The 25200-nt window shown below is 41.3% G+C and overlaps 2 protein-coding genes across 11 annotated transcripts; one reads left to right on the top strand and one right to left on the bottom strand.

Moving 5' to 3' along the window:
- Nucleotides 1-51: 51 nt before the first annotated feature.
- On the bottom strand, nucleotides 52-22056 carry LOC128876681 (phosphatidylcholine:ceramide cholinephosphotransferase 2-like). 8 transcript variants are annotated; one of them, XM_054123225.1, is made up of 6 exons: nucleotides 21358-22056; nucleotides 7612-7988; nucleotides 5843-6053; nucleotides 5082-5356; nucleotides 4809-4984; nucleotides 52-4731 (listed from the first exon to the last, which is right to left on the bottom strand). In XM_054123225.1, exons 1-6 carry the CDS (start codon nucleotides 21441-21443, stop codon nucleotides 4576-4578), a joined length of 1281 nt encoding a protein of 426 aa, XP_053979200.1. In that variant the 5' UTR covers nucleotides 21444-22056; the 3' UTR covers nucleotides 52-4575. The 8 variants fall into 8 exon arrangements, with proteins under 8 accessions (XP_053979200.1, XP_053979205.1, XP_053979204.1 ...); XM_054123230.1 differs by lacking the exon at nucleotides 21358-22056 and adding an exon at nucleotides 20259-20569; XM_054123229.1 differs by lacking the exon at nucleotides 21358-22056 and adding an exon at nucleotides 20304-20569.
- Nucleotides 20568-24840, top strand: LOC128876687 (elongin-B). Of its 3 annotated transcripts, none has more exons than XM_054123244.1 (4): nucleotides 20568-20704; nucleotides 23654-23918; nucleotides 24015-24108; nucleotides 24278-24840. In XM_054123244.1, exons 2-4 carry the CDS (start codon nucleotides 23916-23918, stop codon nucleotides 24553-24555), a joined length of 375 nt encoding a protein of 124 aa, XP_053979219.1. In that variant the 5' UTR covers nucleotides 20568-20704; nucleotides 23654-23915; the 3' UTR covers nucleotides 24556-24840. The 3 variants fall into 3 exon arrangements, with proteins under 3 accessions (XP_053979219.1, XP_053979218.1, XP_053979217.1); XM_054123243.1 differs by lacking the exon at nucleotides 20568-20704 and adding an exon at nucleotides 23204-23329; XM_054123242.1 differs by lacking the exon at nucleotides 20568-20704 and adding an exon at nucleotides 23221-23380.
- The last annotated feature ends 360 nt before the right edge of the window (nucleotides 24841-25200 follow it).

Here is a 25200-nt window from a genome sequence, read left to right as displayed (position 1 = left end):
GAGTAGTAAATGTTCGGCGCAACCTCGCCGTCGGAGATGCAAAACCGGCTGTTGCGAGAGTATCGCTCGAAACTTTATTAGATCAACGTACGAAAAAGAGAAAAAAGAAAAACGTAATAAATATCATAAATACAGAAAGTATCAAATAAAATTCGAATACAATTTGACATCGTCGCCGTAAAGGGTGTGCGATTCCAAACGTCGACACCTCTGGTAAATTATCGCAAGAACTCGGTTGCTAATACACGTTGTATCAAAAGAAAAAAGATAAAAGAACGGAAACCAAGTCGCACGAGCGTCGGACCAGTCGATGCCGAGGGCAATAAAAATTGTATACAGGCACAGAAGAAAACACATTTCGCGAATCGTCGAGCAAACCTACATCTGATGTCTTCTCGACTCGGTCTGACGAGGATTCGCGCGTGACGCAAAGCTCTCTTCAGCTATTCTTGTATTTACAACATGTATTATTATAGTTTTATATATATGTATATACATATATATGCATGTATATACTTAACTGGTCTAATAGAATTATCGTAACAAGTTACCAAAAAATATCTACACGTAAAAATATAGATATATATATACGTATATACATATAAACACACATACACGACACGTCGCATACGTGCGTGCATGTGTTCGCGGGCTTTTACGCCCTTCCTCCTTTTTTTTCACAACTTCTCTTTTAATACAATGATACTTTTTTCTACCCTTCCGTCTCTCGGTATGATAAAGATAAACGAGGCCCTTCCGTCGATGGAAGAAGCGTATTCTCCCTTCGTCGTGTGCGTGTAGGTAATGTTCGCGGGAATAGATAGTAGCACGGTTGTTGTTTTTTTTTTCTTTTTTTGGCTCGAGTTCACCGCGCTTTTATAAATATCTCTCTCTGGCAGATCATGGCGGTCGCTGTTCCTGAACGTTGGGCCGACATCGCTCTCTTCTTTCTTTCCAAAACGTGTCCGCCCAAAAGGAACAACAAATAACATATATTGCAAATACAGATAAGCGATCGCGCGTGTGATCGATCGATCGCGTTTGCGTTTCGTCTCCGAACAACGACAATACGCGCTACATGGTCTCTATAACACGCACATTGAAAAATATATTTGAACGATCCGCTTCGCGCGAGTCGAATGCTGCGTTACGTAAGAATCGCTAAGAACCACATTTAATCTTATTAAAATATATTCGATACACGCATCGATGAGTGTGCCAACCCCCTACAGTCCAGTGAACAAGTGTGTTTACTACGTGGTACGTCGTTTCGCTGTTTCATTTTAGTCGCTGGGACAATTTAAAAAGGTAAAGAGTCGGGCCGAACTCAATTTATCGCAAACGGCCACTCTCGCTAATTGTAAATCGAGATTTCGAGCCCGATATTTCTGCAAAGACGTGGGAAACAAAGTGGTGGGGATAGTCGAACACTACAGCGCGAAAACACGGCTTTCAGTTTTAACCCCTAGACGATCGTAAACGTACCAATACACTTTCCACGAATTCGAACTGACCACCGCCACCACCGTAAGCGTATTGGTACGCCATGCAGATTATCGGCCGATATTAGTATAATATATGAGATATTCGATTACTTTAAATTGTACTGGTTATTTAGCAACTGTTATTCAATCAGATGCGTTTGTTCTTTGTTCGTTGTCCTTGTCGACACAAGAGGAAATTCATCGAACGGTCGTTTACGCGTACAAAATGCTATGACGATAGTATGATTTCTAGCGATAGTGAGAAAACTATTCTATCTCGTAATATTCACGTTTTGCGTATTTCAAACATAAGCAAAGACGGGAATAATATTCGTACAAGCAATAATATTCCATTATATGTAGAACATTTAAAACCATTCCATACATCGATAAATGATTACTTTGTTTATGTTTCTTCTTAAATATTAAGACCCTATGAGATAATAATTTGTCTTTATTATAATTAAAATTCCGCGTAGTTATGCTCAGAAATACCTTACTGTAACTTTTAGTCGTCTAGGGGTTAAAAAGTCAGGTGATTTCGATCCAACTGAGATCATCTTTCGAAGACGTTTTCTTCGGAACTTTCGAGGAATTTATAAAATTCGTTACAACTTGAAAAAATTACATTTTATGTTCACGTTATTTTCAACAGAGAAAATGGTCCATAGAGGGTTAAGAAGAAATATCAGTGGCCGTGATTCGAGCGCATCAGTACGAATCGTTTCGCGGTCGTTTCTTTTGGTTTGCGTCGCGCGATGACTTTTCTAAACATCACAGACGGAAAATGATTTAATTACAATGTAACGCGAACCTTGATTCTTTTCACAGGGCTGCTCTTCTATGACGCGAAGGTCTCTATCTCTTCCTCTCGTCATTCAAACCGTCAAATTCGTTCGACCGCGGGTCGAAAGAGGAATTCTGAAGCGCGAAACAGGACCACTGACACGTTCCTTCCGGAAATCTCAACTCTTTTATTTACGGTAACGTCGACAGAGATGCCGAGAATAGGGCGGCTCTATCAAAGACACAGATAACTCGCACGACGCGTAACGAGGGTTCTGCACGAGCGTTAACAATAATAAATCGTGCGTGCAGATGACAACAAATCGCCGGCAACGTCGCTTAAACTATGCACAGAGTTTACAAGTAATCGTTAAACGCTTTCTCGACCGTTTTCGACGTCCTATGTTTCGCCATCTTTCGGTCAAGAGAAACTGAGATTCACTGAACAATCTTTGCGTGGCCTTGTACGGTTCAACGCAAAACCTCCAAGCGTTTGTGCTAGTAGCACAAAGATAAATGACGATGAAACTGATGAGGAACGCTCTTATGTCAGAGTGAGGCAAGAATCGCAAGAAATTATTGTTGCGACATGGCGAGACGATAGAAGATCGGCGGAAGAAAAAACCATGCGAAGAATCAGAGATCAAATAACACCTTGCTGCGCTTTCGCATTTCGTACGTTTACGACGCATTGAAATCACTCAAACTACGTTTGTATTAATGTTACGTTCGCTATTTTATTATATGAAAAACACATGCCTTATACGCCTGAATTTATCGCTGTACAATTTACAATTTATTCCCCATTAAATTTTGATTATTCGCGTCTTCTATCTAAAAAGATTGGCAGAGATGAAATTCCTTTACAAAGCCTTACAAAAACCACCGTCGAGGTGAGCTAGTGGAGAGGTTATATAGCGCTGGGGTCACGGTGTTAATGTCACGTCGTAACGTTCTTCGCACGATTCGCAACTCCGTCTTCGTGTACGCATGACAACATCTGGTGTATGTATAGAGCGTAAAGCCGACCTTATTCCGAGGAATCACGAATTTCACAAAGTGAACCTATAATATCGCGCTTCTTATCACATAGGTCGGTTGAAAGTGAAAAACGCGAAAATGCGTCGCGGTAGATAAGATTTCTTACGCAAACCTTGAAGAGAACACAGTAAAGTATCGACGAGAACTTTGAAATACCATTGTCTACAAGCTAGATTGAGAACATTAATATCTGAAACCTTTCATTGACCGCTCATGTTCTGGGAGACTCGATATCAGCGCCTATTGCCACTGTGAATTAATCTTTTATTCGTTGAAAACAATTACTTTCAATCGCTGCTACGTTTCCAACTGTTCTATTTTGGTCCCACGAAATTGCACGATTGCTTTCAAGCTATGCGAGCCAATTCTTCTAATGTTTCTGCGCGCACGAGAATATCAATTTCGAGGGGAATATACGAGACGCGGGCTACGAAGAACGGAAACGAACGTTAATTGACCAATTCGAATACAAGTATCGAGATTCAATTAATTCGATTGACTTTCATCGGAATAAGGCGTGGCGCCGTTGCATTAAGTATAAACGCGTCGTCTTGGTATTTGGAAGTCGATTAATATTAGAACGCGTTTCAAAAGATTAGCCACAGGAAGGTTACGCGGCAAACAAAGCCGCGCGTTTTGAACGCGCAGCAACGCTTTGAATTTTTCATTCGTGTCGTTGTTTGAAACGAGAGCTACAAAAAAATTCGTCTCTTGCGTTAATTCTACCGTTAACAATGACAGTTTCCGACTGTTTTCGCACGCTTGACCGTGTTGCGGTACAACGGTAAATTTATATCCTAAGTATTTCGCATTCGGAGTATCTGAAAATAGAGATATCTATCATTTATTTTATACACTACTCTGTTCGGTAACTCTCGGACACCTCCCTCTAAGTGAATTCTTCGTGAGGACTAATTTTCGGTCTATCGTTATCTATCCCTTACATTATGTATAAGTCGTATCAAAATCAAGGAAAAATAGGTTTCGCGATTGGACGATAACGAACATGACGGTACAAGCATCCCTTTTGTTTCGCTTATCGTTCGTGTTGTAGTTTCAAGTAAGTGAACACTACAGAAACCTTCGTCATGTCTCGAGACAAAAGTTTGACGAAAGCTTACGCACATCTCTCGCACCACTTTCTAGTAAAGCTTTATCTCCACATTGTAAGCCTATTACGTATACATATATGTTTATATATATACAAATACAACAAAAGTAACTCCGTTGTTTGACAGCCTCCATCGTGAGATTAAGACGGACATTAACTGTCCCGATTGGGGTGCTTGGCAAGGAATCGTCGAGGCCAGGGTAAAGGCCAGTCGTATTGTCGTGGCACTGTGCCGCCCACATTTTTCTCGAAATATTTAAAAATAAAAAACCACCAGAACCGGGTCATAAAGTTGTTTGGTTCGTATTGCTGTAAATAAATTTTTCCGTCAGTACACGTAATACGATCCGTTCCCTTAAATTTCTGTACAGAAAAATCAAGCTTACCTTAAGATGCGCGTTATTGGCTAGCGTATGATAAATGTACCATAAATTTGTGGTTACGTAGTATGCTATGAGGACGTCCACCGTATAGTGTCCATGAGCCACTAAGACCATAATTACCCCAACAAGAACCGCAATTCCTGCCACCCAATGGATTGGTTGACATCTCCTCGGGGAATCTAAATGTTCACAAATTTTCCATTAATCTCCTTCTGTATATCTTATAGAACGCATTTCTCAATGTCATAAGTGACGTTTGTCCAGGAAAATACGTACACTCCTTGATAATCAGGTAACTAAGTACAAGCACAACTGTGTGACCGCTGTAAATGTAATCCCCGCAGTAAGTGTGCTTGCCGTTTATAGACAAGCCGAAGCCAGAGATTAGCTGCAAGACCCTCTTCGTAACGAGAAGCGGACTGGTGTTGTTCGCTTTAGGGCTGCAGAAGTACGTCTTACTGGCTACCGGTAGTACCGTCACGAACATCGTGATACTTCGCATCATGTATAACAACCCCATCAAAAAAAATACTCGCCTAACAACGATAAACCTGAAAGAAACAAAATGACTTTCATCTTTAACCATCTCGCAATTATCGTTAAGCCTAGTTATCGTCGCGTCTGTTTTCCTATATTCGTTCCCTTATCTATAATTTGTTTACGTTTACTAGTACAGTGTAAAGTGCCAAGTAACGTAAAAGTGATAGAGTCATCGCTGTTAAATATTTATGAAGGCATTTCCTCGTGCAAGTCTCATGAACTAGACAGCTTATACCTGGAAACTTTTGCATTTCATTGTATACTAGTACGAAGAAATCACTCTCGTAATCAGTATAAGTTATATTTTGATCAAAATAAGCCTATGTTACTTAGGGATACTGTAGCTTTCTATTACTGAACATTTTTTTTAAATTGACTCAGTAGTTCCGGAGATTACCCCCTACATACAAACAAACAAACTTTACTTCTTTATAATATTAGTACAGATTGAGTTGGAATTATATCTTCGCAAACATTCAACTCTACGTGACACGTACCTATGCTTATGGAAAATAATAAAAACCATCGCCGAGTTGGACATTAACATAATCAAAACTTCCGACACGTTGAGGGCCCAATCCTGAGCGGCGACATTGTCCAATACCACATCCGGGAGCGGTCCGTATGTGTTTCGATCCGGGACCCGCTCGTGCACTATTGCGAGGGACGCCGTGGTTAGTATGAAATTCACCACCATGAATAAAAATGCTGCAACACAAATTGAACGAACAATTAATTCGAACGTTTCAAAACATTCGTGCATTTTATTTTTCGTAACACGATCATTTTTACAAACTCATCGTATCAACGAACTCTCGATGACCTTAAATAATATCCCGTGATGAATTTTCAAGGCAAATCGTAAGATAAATATGGTCGGCGAGTCAAAGATAAAAAATTTGAAAAAGAGCGAAACTAGATCGTCATTTATCTTTAATCTCGGGAGATCTTGCCTGCGATCCCCTCCAGTAACGAAAAGAAATAATTCCCTTCGAAGATAAACGGCCGTTAAATAACCGTGGAAATTTTGCATCCCGTTTCTGTAATCTACGAAGGCGAATCGATCGATCACGCGATCGAATCGATAAATGGAGCAAACGTGGAAACAAGTTCCGGGAAATCGCGCGATATGCAATTTGCAATTGAAAACGGACCGTTCGTACTTTGTAAGCACGCGCTGATAGAGTGGTGGGTATTAAATAAATCGATAACCAAGAATGCGAGTCACCGCGAAGTCGAATATAAAAGTAGAACGTAACAACGGAGATCTCGGTGAACTTTACGTACTTTTCTCTATCTCCCCGTATTGAAACGGAACTATTTCAGCCCCCCTCGGCTATTCCTTCTTTGTCCCGAATATTCCGACCGACCGTTCCCTTCTACGTACTTCTGAAATATTCTTTTCCACGTCGATGTGCCCGAACAATATATTTCAAAGGTGGAACCACGTACACGCGCACACAGGCGAAGGACGCACGGTGTATTAATCAAAAGCTACGACGCGAAGCCTCGTGCCACGATAACACACATTCTCGAGAAATGGCTCGATGCCAAGATCCAGCTTCGCGTTCTGGTTTTCCGCGAGGGAAACGGTTTCGAGGGCCCGCCCTTAAAATCGTGTCGTGCCAGCATCTCGCGGCGTTTCGTGAAACGGATTACCTCTTTAATCGAACGGTATTCAAGGTACAACGACGAGACGATGCTATTGCATATTTCAATAGTCTCCAAAAATATGGGACGAGACAGTTTTCGCGAGAAATATACAGTGGAACCTCGTTTATCTATTTATAGAGGTCTAGGTAGTAAGTAACGGGTGCTGTGGTTCAGGTAATAAGAGGTACGGAGGCTAGAGGGAACAGGCCTAACAAGGAAAGGCTCAGAAGTGATACTCACCGATTGCAATGAAATTTGGTAGAGTGATACTCAGAGCTAGGCTCTGCTATGTTCGTATAAACGAGGTTGTATCCTTAAACCAGAGATGGGCAAAACCCTAGGCTTTGATTAAATCTCAAGTTCGCTAATACGAGTGTCTCGTTTCCTCTTTCGAACATTTTCCGTCGTGGGTTTCGCCCATCTCTGGCTGTATTCGTATAAACGAGGTTGTACCGTATCCTTAAACTTTTTAATAATGCGTCCGTGCTTGATCGAAGGCGATGCCCGAACGTCCTCAAGAGTTTTCCGAACCCGAATTCCTTTATTTCGGGAGCTTTTCCCGCAAACAGCCACGTTTCTGTGAAATACAAAGAGGGTCCTTTCCGGTCCTCACCAATAAAGGTTTTCCACTTCTCTTTGGGGAAACGGGGTTCTTCGCGAAGTGGCGCAGGTATGTCGACCTTGACAATGCCATTCCCAGAGCCGTTAGGTATCCCAGGATGGCGGCCAAGACCGTCTATCTTCTCGTCCTCGTCGTCCACGTAATAGTCTGAGCCGGACGCCACGCCGGACCACTTGTCCTTGCCTTTGGTCGGGGCACCAGGTAATAATGGCTGCCGTTGGTAAACGTCGCTTGACTGTGCCATCCCGTTGCTGCTTCCATCAACCGCCGCTTCGACGTCCCTCTCGTGGCCCTCTCCGGTGCCCAATGGTCGATCGAAGCTACCGTAATCGCTGTGCAGACTCGTAACCTTGGGGTCCAATACCATCCTGCGAACAGAACACGTGGCTACAGTCGCGATAGTTTGTTCTTCGGGCGAGTCTCTCGCCAGCCGAACTCTCGCCTCCGAAACGAACGATGCTCGCGATAAGTTTTTGGAGAACCGGAGGAACCCGAAGGCTCTATCGTATTATTAATTCGTACGCTTGGAAAGAAAGGAAGAAAGTTTGGAAGAATGTACTTCGGATTGGCTGGAAGGGAGCGTGAACAATTCCAACGTGGAAGTTTCAATGGATTTCACTGACGCATGTCGTGTTTTTAAAGTATCTAAGAGCATGCAAGAGTATTTAAAATGCAGCTGGGAGAATTTAAATAGCGGCGTATAACGATCACAGAAGCATACTCGTGCGGATCAACAACGTACGACAGAGTTGCACTGTAAAATGATAATTGGATCTGTTATTGATGCGTTTCAAAGTCGAGAATGAAATGTATCGACGTGATAAGTACACCGTAATCAGGAAACTTACAAAGTTGTACTCTCAACGCAGTTCGAAGTAACCACCGAACGTAATAATTAATAATAAATTTGTCGAGTGCACGACTAATTTGGTGATTGGTTTCGTTACGATATTTTAAACGCATCAAGCCTTAACGAATGCTCCAAAAGTACAATACTAACAGACAATGTGTGTTTCATTTAATTGTCGAATGACAAAGGACCAGTGATCGTTGCCTTATTGAATAATCACCTTCGCAGAAGCGAAGCTGTTGTCGCGTCCTACCGAATAATTCAATGTCGATTCTACAATTCGCAATGCGATCCTTTTAACTTCTGTCTCGATAAACCGTTTGTTTTAATGAGACTATTTCGAAAAATAATTTTGTTTCTCTCTTGCGTTCCTCGAGACGAAAGCAGATGCAAGCTAAGTATTGCTCGGCTACAGTTCGATAAACCGCCTAAGCAGTTCGCGCCGGAAGTTTGCGGAAAGCTCGAAGACATTTCGTGATGATACCTTGCCACGAACGGAGACGTGCTTGCAGATGTTCTAGCCTGACTAATGCGAAAGGAAGGATGCGGAATAAAATTAACCGAGACGATCGCATCACGAAATTCCAACACCTTCCTTCTTTGAATATTACATAATTGAATCGAAATATGTCCAAGTATTCGTTATAAATAAAGAAAGAGAAAAACAACAGAAGGGATCAGAAGAAGAAGAAGAAGCATGCGCATGTCGCTATAATTTAACTTCCTTTCCTAATCATCTTTCACACAGGACGTTGGCTGATATTCTCATGTTTCATGGTACGGCTCGATAAATTCGCCGGGAAATCATTCGAAGGTCCTGGAGTTATCTGATGGAGGCTCGAGTTTAATTATCCGGAGTCGTTCATGACAATTAGCGTGAATCGTGGTCAATTGCCGACTTATCTTAACACGGGTTTAAGTGGCGAGTAACGTCGTGTCTTTTCGTGGGAGATGTTCCTGCCTGTGCCCCGTTCAAATAAATTCTAACGCGAGTGGACAGTACGCAAACCATATGCAACGACTCCTTGTAGGATTACTGTTGCATACCGCACGAGTATGGCAATAAGTTCGAACGGATACGCGAACGGTGAGCAAACGCCTCATCGGATCCCTTAAAATTCCAACGAGGATCGAGGATTTCGATCACTAAACAGTGATCGAAAGCGATGTCCGTTTACAGTTACGAGGAGAGAGGAAACGTTGGACACGATATGCAGCTCCGTGGCTTTCGTAGGGTCGTCAAACGAGGAACTCGGGTTTCAACTCCGCGATAAGCGGAGCTAATGAGACCTTTACGACCCTGGCGTCGGAACATTCCAGATAGACGACACTTTTAACTGGATTGAACGGAGTTTCTTAGGCAGGAAAATCTCCTGGAAATTACGTCGCGATCGATCTCGATATCGTTATCCTCGCGCGTTTGCTTTCACGAGAACGCCTTGGTTTCCGCGAAGGCCAATCGCAATGTCGAGTGGTTACTAAGCAAATAAGTATTCGCTCCTTGGTCGAATGCTTCGCGAAAAAAAAAAAAGAACGTAAGTGGATTTCTAGAGATTGCATTCTATCGGAATGCGTGCGAAACATTACGCATACGCTTCATTTTGTGTTTAATATCGAGTCGAAATGCGTGACAAAATTGTGACCACTCGATTTAATTCTGAACACTTTGTGTTTCCTGATTGATTCGTATAACAGATATCTTGCTTCCTGTGAAGTGCTCGAATTTTTCATTTTCCAAGAAGAAGCCTAACTTCCAAGTGTAAAAGGATTAACGACATCGCGTTTACTCGAGCAGCCACGATCGACAAAATGTCGCTAGCTCTTCGATCTATTTTGTTTGCAGTTTGCTAAATGCAATCATAGGAATTCGCGATGCCACGGAGAAGCTTAACCTTAATAACAGTCGCGTGGTTATCGTGCAGAGACCCTCCGAGAGGAAGCCTTTTATCGACGGACAATAATTTCTTTGTTGTCAGACGTTCGCCGAGCTTAATTATAACTTCTCGTCATCGTGTTATTCTCGGATCGTTGAATCGTCCGTTCGAATTAATGTACGTTCCGCCGATGATTAATTCGAGCGGAAAAAGCGACTGGTTAATATTTATTTTTCCAACCGCGAGCAGTTCGCGACGTCGTTTCTTTGATGGACGTTTCGAAGTTACGAAGCCTTCCACTGGTCGGCCATGCGTAAGTTTTGAAACGTTAAAGAATGCGTTTCTATGAGAAACTTGAAACGGGTCATCTAGATAATCTAAATGTGTAATGAGAAAAGGGTTACTGACTCGAGTTGTAAGACTTCGAAGAAAACATAGGCGAAGGCGTAGAGGAGGTATCGAGCCACATCTCGCTTTTCTATACGGATCAGGAAGTTCCCGGGTAAACCTTTCGAGCATTCGCAAGCATTTCTCGTACCGGAATCGCATTGGATATCACGTGCAACGCGACCAGCGTAATTTCTACAGGGAACGCGCATTTCTTCGTGGAAACGAATCGTTGGTATCGAGCCGATTGTTCCCAATCTGTTATCCTTTTAACGATGATCGGATTGGCGCGAGCTTCCTCGAATTGGAAAGCACACGTTTGTTCGAGGTAAGGCTGGGACTGTTACGAATACAGAAGAATTTAACGAGAAGCATTCGAGTCGAAGAAACGGCACGTGACTTTCCTGGAACGGACATTTAAAAATATTTACTTATCGCCAACTGCGCGGTACATCAAATCGTTGGAGTCGATTGCTTGTTTACTATCGATTCGACGGTGTATCCGCGACACGTAGAAATATCGGTGGTAGCAACAGGTTAATAAAGCGTCGGATGATGAACCCTGGTGTGAATTTTAAAACTGAATACAATAGAGCGAAAAAGACCAAATTTTGAAGATTATGAGCAGAATCTTTAACCACGTGGAAATTCTCGATTCACGACTAAAAGATAAGAAACAATGTATCATCTGCTCGTAGAATCACTTAAGCTACTCTAATCGTCCTAATAGTAGATAAAACTTCTTTCGTTCGGTTCGTTATTTACGGAACTCTATATCCAGGTAATGCCCACCTCTGACGCGAGATAATGATGTTTACATACAACACTCGAAATATACCCGCTACAAATTTCAGAGAATCTCTAACTCCAACTATATAAATTACACGGTTAGGTATACTCGTATCAGCGTCGTCCGCGATTAATGGGTTTACAAGCAGTAATCTGCGTATCTTGAGATCGGCAAATTTCGCGAACACCGAGGTGGAGAACTCCGGGAGCGCTCGAGCAATAATTATTTCCCACAAAGCTGTTATGCGCACTTCGATTAGTTTGGAGTGTCGATGTTTAATAGAATGTCACTGACACACCTCCGCATTTTCACCAGGAAAATCGAGAAGCACCCACCGTCTATTCTCACGACACAATTTCGTTCACACTCTGTTTTCACGGGCCATCGAACGAGATAGCCTAATTCGCATAATGGTATTACCTTTCGGCGATTGTACGCTCGCTCTTGACGACCGGCATCGTGCGAAACCGTTCGAACGCGCGTGAATCGACTGACTAATTATTCGATTAAGCGGTTCGCGGCTCAATTGGGATCATGTCGCAGATAAGAAATGATCTAACAGCGAAGAGTATCCGTTAATCCGTTACGAGGCGATCGAGCCACAGGTGTATACATCGCGTACGAAAGCACCAACGGTTTTGCAACAGGTGAGTAATATTATCGAAGACTAAACGATACCGATGCTTGATCCGCGATTATATACACAATGGTATTCAGCGATGTGTCATACGCGTAACTAGCCTTATCTGTTTGAACGGTGGAAAAATGCGCAACGATGAAACTGATACACATATTTACGTGGGAGCTTCATTTTGTAACTTCTTCGTTTTAAACAATTTCAAACTGCAACTTATACAGTACGAAGAGGAAATAAGCAAAGTATGAAGGAAAAGTGTACGAGTCGACGATTTGAGATACGCTCAACAGCTAATGCTCCGTTCAAATGAAACATTTGGTATACGCGAGCGGCTTTCACTCGATGCTTAATTAAAATCGCTCGTCGCGGAACAATAGGTTTGTGCTTTCTAAAAAATCGCACGAAAACGGTAAGAATTGTTGGTGAAGCGTCGCGACGCCCTTCGATTCGTGTGACGCGCGATTCCATCGATTTCCTATAAGCGTTTATTTCAGTGTTCCATTACGATATCACGAATATACATATGGACCAACGGATAAATTAGATGAAATACTGTTTTAAGTGGAAAGCGAAGTTTCGGCGAACGAAACGTTTTTACTTGAACCGCTTGGAGCATAAAATGAAACGCTTTCACTTTGTCTTTCATATGTGTACTTTTACTTCAAGTACGACTATTCAAAGTTTCCGTTTCATAAACAACATCTTTCGCCGACACAAAATCAATTCTGCGAAGCCAGGCAGTTTTACAACTGGGGCAAACAACGGAATCGGCGTATAAAATTTTAAAAATAACTAAATAAATAAACAACGACTACGCCGCGAAGCGTTGTCACGCAAGAAACGATCACGCTCGCGTGCCCAACACAATTTTCGATTGGTTGCATCGTTTGCAACTTGAAATACGACAAAAAGATTGATAAAATACAGTAAAAGTCTCTAATAGACTCATCGTACAGGCGCCAGCGCATTCAATGATGCTTCGATTACGTGAATCTGTTTTTATTGTCAACTGTTAACTATATCCGTTATCTAAGCGATCGTTGAATCGTCTAGCGTTTCATCGCACACAAATTACGTATTTGTTACTCCGGATGACCTTTTGTTTATTATCTCGAACAAATAAATATCGTGTAACGGTAATAGACGTCACGTGACAATCGTGAAAACGCTAATCGGTCGTCAGATTGATAAGATACAATACAGACGCTAGAAATAGTATTAGTTTGCATACGAATTTCCAGATACAACGACTTTGGAAAACTAAACGTCGAGCGATGTACCAGAAAAGATTCAAGTATTCGCATGATCGATAAGGGGACTGAATGTGGGTTAAATTATAACAGTATTCAGCTGTAACTCGTTTTCGCACAGTTACTGTATCTATGTCACGTGTTCTCTTCCATTCGTACTGTACATAATTTCGATGTAATGAAAACGTATTATTATTAAACGGATTCTATGAATTGTACGTGATAAAAGGAATCCAATTGTCTATACAAACAAATAACAACAGAGTGTCTCTTGGATAGAAACGTTCGATTCTCTGCAAAGCAGCCAGTGAATTTATTTTTATGTGTATAAATTTCGACTAAAAAAATATATATCAAGTTCGCGAAGGAATCCAATTGCATGGAGAAGACGATATATAGAATATACAGGGTGTCCCAAAACTCGGGGAGGAGTCGGAAATGGAGGGTAGCTGAGACGATTCTGAACAACAATTTCCTTTGCAAAAATGTCGGATGAGGCTTCGTTAAAGAGATATTAAGAGAAAACTCCGACCAATCAGAGCGCGAGTATGCCGGTTGAGCGTAGGCTACGCGCTAGGCGGCCGCGCTCATTCGCTACCACGGCCGCTCCAACGACATACGCGCGCTCTGATTGGTCGAGGTTTTCTCTTAATATCTCCTTAACGAAGCCCCATCCGACATTTTTGCAAAGGAAATTGTTGTTCAGAATCGTCTCAGCTACCCCCTATTTCCGGCTCCTCCCCGACTTTTGGGACACCCTGTAGAAGGATAAACGTAAAGGCGTAAAACTCGCATTCCTGAGCGAACTGGGAAGACGTCATTCTTCGCGTCAGAGTACGCAGCGTTCGGTGCAAAGAGTCGCGATCACGTCACGAATAAACGGCGGTCTGTCGTGACTCATTTCCTTTTTCTCCGTAACTGAGTCACAGCTCCACCTACGAATAATTGACGTACCAGACGGATTTTTCGATTGGCAGGGTCTAATGGTCGTTCGATGTATCGTTAGTTCGATCGAATCCTACGCGACGCTCGCGATTCGAATACAGGGTCAGAGACGGGCAAAACTCTGGGCTTCGAATAAATTTGAAGTTTGCCGATGCGTTTGTCTCGTTTCCTTCTTTGTAAAATGTTCAAAAGAGGAAACGAGACAAACGCATCGGCGAATTTCAGATTTATTCGAAGCCTGGGGTTTTGCCCATCTCTGGTCTCTAGAATCCAACGCAACACGAACTCGAAACACGTTTCACGAGTACCTGTGCACTCGCCTCGAACCGGTGGCGAGACATCTTCGATGCTTATAAATAGACGTAAACTATCTCAACGTGTCAAAACATTGCGTGTCACGACTCATTCGTTATCAAAGCCTCCATTCGTAATCGCGTAGGTCGAAGATCTACGACCGCAGCATCTGATATCGTTAAACGACTAATTACGCTACCGTCGATCAATTTATATTAACGTTCAACGTAGCTCGATGATTTTCAAATTTGACCAAAGAATGACTCCATTCCTTACCCTAGGTTTCTACATTTAGAATAACATTCAGAGAACGTCTTTTATCTTAAAAAGTTAGCGAGTGATCGTTTCAATATACGACGATATATGTATGACGCCCAACTCTAGCTCGAGCGCATCCTCGAGACTGGTTAAATTAACGTGGCACTTGTTTGCCGGCGTGTACTCAGCCCTGTAATTTGAATAGTCGACGATCTTGCACGAGATATGCATAAGTCTAAGGCTCGTGTCGCGGACGCAACGGTGCCCATCCATTACTACGTTTCCCTTGCATTAATAATAACTCTGACTTTTCCTCAATCTCCTATGCATTGTAGATATCGATCTGCCTCTGTATACATGGGTTTCAAACGTAGCAGCATTGTACGAGGAACTACTTTCCGGCACATGAAAAACCCCTAGAGGCCGGCATCAATTAAGGACAGCACAATCGAATCAATGCTAATAATTTCCAGAGCGCTGGGAATTGTACCAACTCCCGGAGCAAATATACTCTCTGCCAATACATTTCCACGAAGTCACGACGAGAATACCTGGAGAGCTTCAGATTGTGAAGTAACAAAATAAACCGGGAGTTCGTTTCTGGCGCACTTGACTCTGCGTTGCCTTGACGCCATATCGGTTCGATTCTAAAACGCGAAAAAGTTTTGCCAGTAAAGCGCCAGCGATCAACGATAAACATTCGCGAAACTTTTATTAGCTAAACAGAATCCTGGATGCCTAGGTTTCTTTTTATCGCCGCAAGAAGAGCGTTCCGATCTCAATTTTGTACTCGCCACTCTCCACGAGGCTATCGTTACGCTTTATTTGAAACCGAACGCGGTAGATTTTGTAATAATGACGAAGGAACTTTCGCGGTTCACGTAAACACCGAATTACTGGTCGAATAATTTACTAGTAAAGCGCCAGCGATCAACGATAAACATTCGCGAAACTTTTATTAGCTAAACAGAATCCTGGATGCCTAGGTTTCTTTTTATCGCCGCAGAAGAGCGTTCCGATCTCAATTTTGTACTCGCCACTCTCCACGAGACTGTCGTTACGCTTTATTTGAAACCGAACGCGGTAGATTTTGTAAAAATGACGAAGGAACTTTCGCGGTTCACATAAATATCGAATTACTGGTCGAATACCATCGAACATAGGAAACCGCAAAGTCCACGTACGCCCGACAGTAAACAAAAGATAATTGTTCTATTATGTAAGATCGTAAGCCATCCGCGAGTAAACTGCTCGCTGCCACGGGGAACCGATCGGAAAAATTAAGCGATGAGTTCATCGAGTGTTGGTCAATTGTTATCTCGCGGAAAAACTAGTCGAACGTTCCAGATAGTTAACGCGCGCGATAAAAATGAAGGAAAAAAAACGAGGCGAAAAAAGGAAGCGAAAAGGTTGACTAGCAGTTTTGTCTACTTACGCGTCCAGCAAAATAACAGTTTGTACCAGCTTCATGTTCGCGCACAACGTAAATACTACGGGGCAGAGAACTCGCGGTAAGTAGGCAAGGAAAAAGGAGAAAGACGAAAAGAGGGACTGAAACAGGTACAAACTCGATAAGAGAGGGAGGAAGAAAGAACTGCGCTATGGTATGTGATTGGTAAAGACCAGCGCCGCGACCATATTATTGAAAACAGTGCTATAGTCGTGCATGAGCGTCGATACGCGATTAACTCCACCCGGTAAGATAAAAAAGCCTCGAAATCGAGGGAGACACTCCGGTGAAAATCGAGGATTTCATTGACGCGTAAATATGGAAGGAGTGCCAGCAAGCTGGCATCCATTGAACGCACAATGGTTCGTGCGAAACTGTATGAAAAATGAAATACTACAATCGCTCGATCGATATTCGATCACGTTAGTGGATCGTGATTTGTCTCGTATCATTGGCAGTATTTGACGTACTTGACACTTTAAGAAACGTATGTCGACGAAGTCTATATCCACATCGTTAACACATCTGCACTCGAACTGTCGCTGACACAACGGGCGAATCAATTCTCGAAGTAACCGGGATCCGAATGACGAACGTCCAGGCACCACGATTCCGATTCAAGGACTCGAAACCGACTGACAAGGTCCCGTGAAAAGTGCGACGCGAAAAAAAAAAAAAGAACTCGAAACGTGCAAATGTGCAGGCTGTGCTCGGTCACGTTCAAAGGTTCCTGCACGATTTACGTTACCGACGGTGCCAGGAATACTCTCGGGACTCGATAGTGTGTATCGACGAAATCGTGGATAAGAACACTAGTTACATTGTAATTGTATTTATAATTTCGACGTCGCGGCTGAAATGCGATCCGTATAGAGAGGATTCGAACGAATATCCCACCGAGACGATTTTGATTTATACTGATCGAATAGGAGTCTGAATCGACCGTACTAGGTCTCGTGAGAGCTGTGATGCCAAAAATACATTGCGCAACCATAAGGCCGTGTACAGACGTATGCAACACAACGTGCAACACGGTAGCTAAAGCCTGAGTAGACATATGCTGAGTGAAGCATACATGGTTCATAGATTTGTCATGGACAAATAAACTTTGACAATTTTCTTTAAACGTATTAATAATTAGAATCCATTGATCATTCGTTAGAAGCGGCAAAATTCGTAAAGAATGACGAATTTACAGTAAAGCTACCGAGTTTTAGAAAGAAGGGTGAAGTACAAGGGTTAAATGACTCAATAGCTATGTGATGTATAACACTGCAACACCTGTACGCGCATTAGTCGCGGTGCATGCGTCTGTACGCGACCTAAACGTAGGTAAGTCGATGTCGAATAGCGCGCGGTGCTGCTCACATCTCGACCACTCGGTGCACGTGTACTTGAAGAACCGTGAATACGCGTGCGCGAACTCGAAAAACAGACAGGTGGTTCAGGGGATATCGCTTGTACCTTGTCGCCCTTTGACAGACGACTGCGAACGATCGATCACTGGTTCCAAAGAACCCACCACGCACGATAATGCCGGTTAAAATTTTTATCGCGTTTTTAGAAAATTTCGACTACACAAACAACGTGACTTGACTATGAAATTTGTTTCCAGGTAAATAAAAATTTCAAAGCACTTGTAACTTGGATATTTTACACCTCTCTTAAGCTGGCAGGACCAAATCAGCAGAATCATATCGGACTTAGTGGAATATTTAGTACTTATTTTCTACCTTATACCTTAAGAGAGGTATACAGGGTGTCCCAAAAATGTTGCAACACCTTGAAAGGAGTGGTTCTGGAGGTGATTTGAAACAACTTTTTCCTTAGCGAAAATGTTGTCCGAGGCTTCGTTGAGGAGATATTAACGGAAAACATTGACCAATCAGAGCGCGAGTATGCCGGTGGAGCGCTCGCGGGTAGCGTATGAGCGCGGCCGCCTAGCGCGTAGTCACGCCTATCGCGGGCGCTGCAACAGTATCCGCGCGCTCTGATTGGTCGGGGTTTTCCGTTAATATCTCCTCAACGAAACCTCGGACAACGTTTTCGCTAAGGAAAAAGTTGTTTCAAATCACCTCCCGAACCACCCCTTTCAAGGTGTTACAACATTTTTGGGACACCCTGTATTTTACCACATTTCTTGACGAACGAATCGCACGTATTTTCTCGCAGGAACAATGTTACGTGGTAATCGATCACTGTAAATACCGAAACATTTGAATTACAAATCTTGGACTTACGTGGAAGGGTAATTACAGAACGCGGGGTAAGACGGCCCCCCCCTGCTAGAACGCAGAGACACCACGGCTGGTGTGTCTCGCCGACGAAGCCCGCAGAGAAACTGCTCGAATGGTTCGGTTCGGCGTACGTATCGCAGGAAACGAGGAACTGGATGGTAGGAGAGTTCGATAGAGATGGGTAGGGTCTTGCAGCTTGCAGTGGGTTTTACGACTGCCAAGGTCAGCTGCTTTCCATAAGAACGGCGACGCGAACGTCTCAACGACTGCCGCTCAATTAATAGAGAACGAGCGTCGCGCTTCGAGAGCGTCGCAACGTTGATAGAATTATCACTTCCTCGAGCGTGGATCGTATTCTCGAATTGACGACAGAGATAGTGTCCATATGTTTTTGTCTCAGGTTGGTTACTTCACGATGATAAGCACCAAACACGTCGATGGCCATGTTATTTCGATCGCTCTAAATAACGCACGGATCGTCCGATAGAAATTCGAATCCCACAGTCATTCTTACGGCAGAGCACACGTCGATTGGCTGCAATTAGTTTTATGGCAGTCAATGACGTCATCGAATCATTAGCTAGTCGCTTCAACAGTTCGATTCTATTTTCAATTACACGCGATGCCACGTCATTATTGATAATAAACGTACGTAGTGTATTTCTTGTCACCTAATTATCTTTTATGCTCTGTGAAAGCAACGTCTAAACTAGAGTTGTAATAATTTCTTTTGTCTCGTAAACAAGGCAATAAAGTTACGAAGAAATGTTTCGTTTAAGGACGATATCAACGTTAATATAATCGAGATAATTCAAGTCAATTGAGGCAATAGAGACATGGTCGAATTATACAAATACACTGTTGAAAAGCTACAAAGTTATCTCTGTATCGGATTAAGAATTTGTGAAGATTTGTGAACGCATTGTTTTCATGCTTACTTTTAGTATATGGAATTTATGCAAGCTTGTAAGTCTAGTGTATAAAACGGAGCAGTCGTTATTGTTAATACTTCAAAACAACCAAAAACATATTAAATCAAGGACCACATTGTATCGATACTAATATACGTCGTAGAAAAAATAAAATGGTGTTAAATTCCAGATTGTTACAACTGTACGACGGTAATGCTATACTTCTGCTTAAAACATATAATTACCTCAGCTATGTTAGCATTCTGTAGAAGACGCAAATAGAATGTGCTGCGTATTCAGAACAAAATCGTATCATCCGATTGTAGCAAATAGAGGGAGCGAGAAATTTTGAGTTATTTATCAGCGTAACACATTTGTTTACAATCTGGAATCGAGCAGCGACGGATCAGTTCAACGTCACCGTAAAGATATTACGATGACAAAACGAAAAACTGGAAGGAACAGTATCGATACCGCTAGATCAAATATCACCATACCTTGTTAAAGCACTGGGCAATTCGACCTTGACAGGTAATCTTAACTTGTGCATTTTATTTGCTACATAGACGCACTACTGTATGTTATCAGTCTCTCGCTACTCTGTACGCGATAGAGAAGCGTGCGATTTTACGGCAGATGATTGTATCAGAAACATAACCAACAAATGTAGACTCGATTCTCCGTTTTGGACAATGCTTTCCACGGGCGTGCAACAGGAATGCAAAACACATTTAACAAACAACACATAAACTAACCAACAATACTTCAAAGGGGGAGAGTTTCTAGTGAATGACTTTTACATGGACACTCGGACGGCTAATGACTTCTTTCTGGCTCGTAATCGTTCGGAGATGGTTGAAGACTAAGATCTACGACGCAAACTCATATTACGATCACGCTATCATTTCGAGTTAAACGACCGAACGTTCGATGTTCGTTCACCGCACTCACTGTCCGCGCACATAACTCTTTTTTACCGATTCACTGTATCGTATGTTTCCAGAAAATTGACACTTAACAAAAAAGAAAAACGAAGATGGCGTCAGCCAAAGGCACGCGAACGATTAGGATGGTCGAGGAACTCGAAGCGTTCTGAACCGTCGGCACACTTTCCCCTCGTACGATGCCTCCCGATCTGCTGAAGCGACATGCGCGATAGCGGCGATTCTCCCAATCAGTAGACAAGTATTTCCGACATATGGTAAGCAATATCAACTAAACATTCTCAGCGGGAAATTCAAACGTTTAAATGAAATTTATCGAAATAAGTACTTTTAACTCGGTCACAAAATTGTACGAAAATTGTTATAAGCAAATAGTAGACTACTCGATAAGATATTGGATTAATTCGAAAATAATTCGATGTCGTATTTCGATTATCTTATTTCGTTTTTAAACTATTGGGCTGTCTGGAAAGTCCATGGCGATTCTTAGTAGGCGGTACAGGTCTGAATATGTCGGAATGGTTGAAAACAAATAACATGTGTACACTCCTTAAAAGGTGCAAAGGTTGTGGAACAAAATGGTACATATATAATTCAATAAATATGCATCAATATTCAAATATGCCTTTGAATTTTTCTTAAAAATAGGCATGAACTTTCCGGACAACCCAATATTATTCTAAAAAATAATATCCGTTGCAATATTGTCATTTTATAAGCTATTCGATGAAATACTGTCAAACTGTGTCACATAATAGTAAAATAAGAGTATGACACGAGTACCCTGGCGTAAATCCAGTCGTCAAAGAGGATCGACATTTAAATGGAATAATTCTAAACCTACTCGACATAACAGACAAGCGCTAAAGACATAAGCAGCTTGAGCTAAAATGCGAGATATTTTGCTTACCTAAGCAACGCTTTCCTCCAACAGTAATCCGTTTCGATTACAAGCAACTGTAATTTCATCATATACGTCAACTTTGTCCAAGGCATATAAGATCGTCGAAGACGTCGACCGGTGCCCGTTCGAACGCCAATCAAGAATCTCTTCACCCTACGTGGTTTCTATACGTATGTTTTCACTGTCGGGGCGCGACTTGTGCACGACCTAATTCACGGTTATCGATCAATCGAATCGAAAACGTGCTCGTGCACGGAACGCCGATGAACAATTAATGACTGCGTAAACCACGGCGTAGAAGCTTTCTTTCTCTCTTTTTAGGAGGAGCTTTTTCTCGTGGAAACCGTCGCACGTTGTACGAAATTTCGATTGCGATACATCCGACGCGCACCAGGATATATCGCGACAGATTTGTTTCCGTTACGATCTAACTTCTCGTTAAATGTTCTCGCGATCTCGTGGCCGTTTAACTTTCCGGAAGAAGTGGTCCGCGGACGAGTGCCACGGTCGCATCTCGTCTGGTCACAGTGGAACTCGAGCTGTGACCGAAAGGATAGCAGAGCTTTCGTCGAATCTCCGCTGGAAAGCCCAAGAGCGCCGCACAGGAGGTCATTAGGAAAGGCGCAAGCGCCCCTTCATAGATCGTGCTTTTCTCATGGACAGCTCGGTGGGCTGATGGCAACCAGTGACGTCATTGCAGAAGGGAGATTCATTCACGAATGTTCGACGCCCCCGCATCTCTAAGGCCAAGGACCTTCGCATGGAAATTACTAGCGACGTATAGTTAGCACCTTAGTCACGAACAATATTTCCCCAAAGTTTACACGCCATAAGCCCTTCCACCATCTACAATACATAACATTTCTACCATTGGAACAAGTTTGAAATCGTATCCTACTTTCTTTCGAAATACAGGGTGTCCCAAAAATGTTGTAACAGCTTGAAATGGGTGGTTCGGGGGGTGATTTGAAACAACTTTTTCCTTAGCGAAAATGTTGTCCGAGGCTTCGTTGAGGAGATATTAACGGAAAACATTGACCAATCAGAGCGCGCGGATACTGTTGCAGCGCCCGCGGTAACGAAGACTCCGCGCTAAGCGGCCGCGCTCATTCGCTACCGCGGCCGCTCCAACGGTATACGCGCGCTCTGATTGGTCAATGTTTTTCGTTAATATCTCCTCAACGAAGCCTCGGACAACATTTTCGCTAAGGAAAAAGTTGTTTCAAATTACCTTCCGAATCACCCTTTTCAAGGTGTTACAACATTTTTGGGACACCCTGTATATTATTTGAATACATATGTCTTCTCATACTCGATATTTTAATTTGTCTGACAATTTTTAGAAGGAATCCAAATCGTGTGACTCGAGTCATAAACGTGACTTGAAAATTTTTTTATTACACTCCTTGTGCATGCTTTGATAAATGAAACTCAAACCTTAAATTACTTGTGCAATATGTTTTTCTTTCTTATTAGGTTGTCCCAAAAGTTTTTTTCGTGAGTTGCATTCAATTATTTTCTGTGGCAGTGTTTATATAAATAGACAATCTAATTTCTTAGACATTGATGCTGTAACAGTAATGAAGCGAAATGAATCGTACACAATTCATTAATGTAACATAAAACATAAAATATTATGTATATATTAATTAATATTAAAACGAAAGAAACTTTCGGGACAACCTAATACTTTACATTAATACATCCGAAGTTTGTTTATCAGTGTAACGTACTATTGATCCTCCGTAACTCAAACATCTTTGAGTCGAGGTTTCGTTTATTTTCTTTTGTAACTTCTCGACAACTCAAAAAACAAACAAAAACTATAGCTATCTACAAGTTATAACTGACAATCAGCTGCGCAACGCAGTTCCCAGTTATATCTTGTAGCTGCGCAGTACAATTATTTAACCACTACAACTCGAATTTATATAAATTAACATTTGCAACTTGAAATTTTACCGTCGGAAATTGAAAGGTCAATTTACAAAGTCCAACGAAATCATCATAATCAAAATTGTTAATCACAGTATGTCATTAGTCACATTAGTCGTTACTAAATACTAGTCACCTTTTTGACACAACTGTACACCTAAGTACAAGAGAAATCTTAAAGTTTGAATCTTAATAAAATTACACTTATAACTGCGTTCGTTTTTCTTAGATACTCTATAATTAATAGATTATTCCGAAGGCATTTTAACTGAAAATAATTTTCATTTCGACTTACTGAGGTTAGACTGTATCGATATATGAGTATATCTTATATGATATATTCAAATAATGTCATTTCTGTTTTAAGGATTCATAGTTACTTATAAAACATAAAATCGGCTACTCATGATTGGTTAAAGAGGCGAGTTACGTGCCAGACATAGTTTACGTTTCGAAAGAAGAACCAATCGAATAACGTGTTTTATGTGACCATGATGTTCGTAAATGTCTACCTTATTTTAACTTTCTGCCTCTAATCCGAGGATCTGCAAGTAAACAATCAAAGAAGCACTGCTAAAAGCTGTGTAATAATTGTCCTTGTCAGTATTAGTTATATTGTTAAATACATAATGGTAAGTTTTCCTTGATATTCCATTATTTCCCGTAGTATTTATCCGATTTAATTCAAAATAATATAACCTCAAATACAGTCTACATTTTCTTCGTAGGATGTATTTCTAATGATCCGACGAAAAAATATGACGATATTTACTGATGCAAAGGAGAATACAACGATTTTTGAACTAAAAAAAATTATAGAAGGTGAGGAATACGTAATTAATATGTACGCGAATTAAAGAAACAGAGTCTGACAGCTTAAGCATGAATTGCTAATTTTTTATTCGCCATTTCACAAACTTTGGTGTTATATTATAAATGTTTATGAAATGCGACTTCTGCTAATTAAATTATCAATGTTATTATCGCACAGGTATACTAAAGATAACACCTGTCAATCAACAGCTGTTCAACAAAGATAATGTTGTAATGTCGGATAGCAAACTTTTGGGTGATTATGGACTGACATTTGCAACTGCAAAGCCACAGTGTCCTGCATTAGTAGGATTAGCCGTGCGCCAAGAAAATGGTCAATTCGAACCTTTAGAGATGACTCCATTTTCATTACCACCAGACCTGCCAGATGTCATGAAATCCCAAGAAACCAATGGCTTAGATCAGATGCCTTGTAACAAATTAATCTGTGAATGAGCTGACAATAAGGTGTTCAATTCAATATAATTTTTGTGATTGTCAGACATCTCAAAAAATCTGACAGCTTAAGCAAACATAATGTGAATACTAGATATATGCAACTTTATATGATTATTAAAGGTGTCCTGAGACTTTCTAATTTCCTTAGTGAAAGTACTAGTAGTTATTAACATTTTTGACTTCTGTTCTTTTTCTCTTTTTTTTTTGTGCGTAATGCTCAAGTACTACTTGTACTTGAATAATTTAATGAAAACGATAATAAAATATAAAGTTTATAATAGAGTGCATCACTTAAATTTATTACATTCTTTTATAGCTGCAAAAACATTTCAACATTTTGTTATTAACGCCAAGACAGACCAAATACCTCAGTCACATGTAATTTACAATTGTAACTTTTATCATAGTGTTTTATAATATTTTCAATCTATTTATTTCTTATTTGAGTATATCTTATTTAATTACGAATCTCCGTGAAGTTTTTAGTTAAGCTTTGAACAAATACAAATGCTTCAAATTTTTCAAAATCTGTACAATAATATTATTTATTACTTAATGTTCAAAATTGAGGAATACTGATTGTAAAAACATTAAATATTGGTTTCTGCGGTTACAAAATAGAAATTTCAAAATGTGATAAAT

The sequence above is a fragment of the Hylaeus volcanicus genome, chromosome 5 (genome assembly GCF_026283585.1).
Source record: "Hylaeus volcanicus isolate JK05 chromosome 5, UHH_iyHylVolc1.0_haploid, whole genome shotgun sequence".
NCBI classification, from domain to species: domain Eukaryota; kingdom Metazoa; phylum Arthropoda; class Insecta; order Hymenoptera; family Colletidae; genus Hylaeus; species Hylaeus volcanicus.
The sequence above is the reverse complement of the archived record's forward strand: the minus strand, read 5'-3'. Positions and strand labels throughout refer to the sequence as shown.